General features: G+C 55.7%; 1 protein-coding gene across 1 annotated transcript; it reads right to left on the bottom strand.

The window, feature by feature from the left end:
- Positions 1-984: 984 nt before the first annotated feature.
- LOC105541757 (vegetative cell wall protein gp1-like) lies at positions 985-3,039 on the bottom strand (the record flags this gene model as incomplete). The annotated part of the gene is made up of 4 exons (XM_011982921.1): positions 985-1,117; positions 1,606-1,813; positions 2,033-2,315; positions 2,965-3,039. Coding segments are annotated over 4 exons (699 nt in total), but the record flags the coding sequence as incomplete, so codon positions are not given.

The following is a 3,039-nucleotide window of genomic DNA, read 5'->3' as shown; positions in this document are numbered from 1 at the left end:
TTGTTGTCCCGGGGAGCCTGGGGGTGCTCCGTGCGGCCTTGTTGTCCCGGGGAGCCTGGGGGTGCTCCGTGCGGCCTTGTTGTCCCGGGGAGCCTGGGGGTGCTCCGTGCGGCCTTGTTGTCCCGGGGATCCTGGGGGTGCTCCGTGCTACCTTGTTGTCCCGGGGAGCCTGGGGGTGCTCCGTGCGGCCTTGTCCCAGGGAGTCTGGGGGTGCTCCGTGCGGCCTTGTTGTCCCGAGAGCCTGGGGGTGCTCTGTGCGGCCTTGTTGTCAAAGGCTCCTCACCCTTGGTTCCCTTCTGACCTGGCAATGGCCCCAGAGAGAGGCAGGTAGGTGTTACACTTGTCAGCAGCAACGCTGCCAACACTCAGTGTGGATGTTACCCTATTCACCTATCAACAGTTGTCTGCCATTCCCATTTCACAGGCGAGAACGCTGAGGCTGAAGAAAGGAAGTGACATGGTTACGAGCACAGGACAGGTGGCTGACGGGACAGGCACTGGTGGCCTGTGTGCCATGGAAGTCCTGGGACTTGCAGGGGCAGCCTTCCTTCTATGCTGTGTGTTCAGAGGTGCCAGTGGGTGTGCACGCAGAGGGGTACAGACCTACTTTCACAGAGATGCAGACTTTCCTTCTTGTGTATATGGAAGGGTAGCAGCGAGAGGGAGGAGGTGCAGGGAAACTGAGAAAATGCTCTGGAACTAGCCAGGCTTCATGGCTCGTGCCTAGAATCCTAGTTACTCAGGAGGCTGAGTGGGGACGGTCACTTGAGTCCAGGAGTTCAAGACCAGCCTGGGCGACGTAAGACTCTGTCTCAAAAAATAAAAATAAAAATCCTGGAACTTGAGGGCTACAGAAAAGGGAAGTGCAGATATTGAAGCTCCACTGCATGAGGAGGGCAGACATCACCCCTTTCTCCAACCACTTCTCAGCTAGAACATAATCAAGCTTTACTTCCTCAGCCTGGAAGCCGACCTAGAGCTGGCTCAATTTCTGTAGGGATCTTCCATAAAGGTGATGGTGGTGGTGAAGGTGGAGGTGATGGTGATGGTGAAGATGGAGGCAGAGATGAAGGTGATGATGGTGGAGGTAATGGTGATGGAAGTGGAGGCAATGGTGCTGGAGGTGGAGGTGATGGTGGAAGTAGAGGCGGAGATGATGGTGCAGATGATGGTGATAGAGGTGGAGGCTATGGTGGGGGTGGAAGTGATGGAGGAGGTGGTGGAAGTAGAGGTGATGGAGGAGGTGGAGGTGATGGTGGATGTGAAGGTGATGGTATAGGTGGAGGTGATGGTAGAATTGGGGGTGATGGCAGAGGTGGAGGTGATGATGGTGGAGGTAATGGTGCTGGAGGTGGAGGCGAAGATGGAAGTGGAGGCGATAGTGGAGGTGGAGGAGATAGCAATGATGGTAGGGGAGGTGGAGGTGATAGTGATGGAGGAGGTGGTGGAGGTGATGATGGTGGAGGAGGTGGAGGTGATGGTGGATGTGAAAGTGATGGTATAGGTGGAGGAGATGGTAGAATTGGGGGTGATGGCAGAGGTGAAGGTGATGATGGTGGAGGCAATGGTGGTGGAGGTGGAGGTAATGGTGCTGGAGGTGGAGGCGATGGTGGAGGTGGGGGAGGTAGTGATGGAGGTGATAGCAGATGTGAGGGTGATAGCAGAGGTGGAGGTGATGGTGGATGTGATGGTGGAGGAAATGGTGATGGAAGTGGAGGCGATGGTGGAGGTAGAGGAGGTAGTGATGGAGATGGTGGAGGTGATGGTGGATGTGATGGTGGAGGTAATAGTGGTAGAGGTGGAGCTAATGGTGCTGGAGGTGGAGGCAATGGTGGAGGTGGATCTCAGGGTGATAGTGGATGTGAGGGTGATGGTAGAGGTGGAGGAAATGGTGCTGGAGGTGGAGGCGATGGTGGAGGTAGAGGAGGTAGTGATGGTGATGGAGGTGGAGGGATGGTGGATGTGAGGGTGATGGTAGAGGTGGAGGTGATGGTGGATATGGAGGTGGAGGCGATGTTGGAGGTAATGGTACTGGAGTTGGAGGCGATGATGCAGGTGGGGGAGGTAGTGATGGTGAGGGAGGAGGTGGTGGAGGTGATGGTGGATGTGAGGGTGATGGTAGAGGTAAAGGCGATGGTGGATGTGGAGGAAATGGTGCTGGAGGTGGAGGCGATGGTGGAGGTAGAGGAGGTAGTGATGCTAATGGAGGTGGAGGTGATGGTGGATGTGAGGGTGATGGTAGCTGGATGTGAGGGTGATGGTAGAGGTGGAGGTGATGGTGGATGTGGAGGTGGAGGCGACGTTGGAGGTAATGGTGCTGGAGGTGGAGGTGATGATGAAGGAGGGGGAGGTAGTGATGCTGATGGTGGAGGTGATGGAGGTGGAGGTGATGGTGGAGGTAGAGGTGAGGGTGGAGGTAATGATGGTAGAGGTAAAGGTAATGATGGTAGAGGTGAAGGTAATGGTGCTGGAGGTGGAGGCGATGATGCAGGTGGAGGAGGTAGTGATGGTGATGGTGGAGGTAATGATGGATGTGAAGGTGATGGTAGAGGTGGAGGTGATGGTGGAGGTAATAGTGGTAGAGGTGGAGGTAATAGTGGTAGAGGTGGAGGTAATGGAGGTGGAGGTAATGGTGCTGGAGGTGGAGGCAATGGTGGAGGTGGGGGAGGTAGTGATGGTGGACGAGGTGGTGGAGGTGATGGTGGATGTGAGGGTGATGATAGAGGTGGAGGAAATGGTGCTGGAGGTGGAGGCGATGGTGGAGGCAGAGAAGGTAGTGATGGTGATGGAGGTGGAGGTGATGGTGGATGTGAGGGTGATGGTAGAGGTGGAGGTGATGGTGGATGTGAAGGTGATGGTAGAGGTGGAGGTGATGGTGGTGGAGGTGGAGGTAATGGTGCTAGAGGTGGAGGCAATGGTGGAGGTGGAGGAGGTAGTGATGGTGGTTGGAAGTGATGGTAGAGGTGGAGGTGATGGTGGAGGTAATGGTGGTAGAGGTGGAGGTGATGGTGGAGGTGGAGGCAATGGTGGATGTGGAGG

Source organism: Mandrillus leucophaeus, unplaced genomic scaffold (genome assembly GCF_000951045.1).
Source record: "Mandrillus leucophaeus isolate KB7577 unplaced genomic scaffold, Mleu.le_1.0 Scaffold244, whole genome shotgun sequence".
Classification (NCBI taxonomy): Eukaryota; Metazoa; Chordata; class Mammalia; order Primates; family Cercopithecidae; genus Mandrillus; species Mandrillus leucophaeus.
Note: the sequence above shows the minus strand (reverse complement) of the source record. Positions and strands in the feature narration are given on the sequence as shown.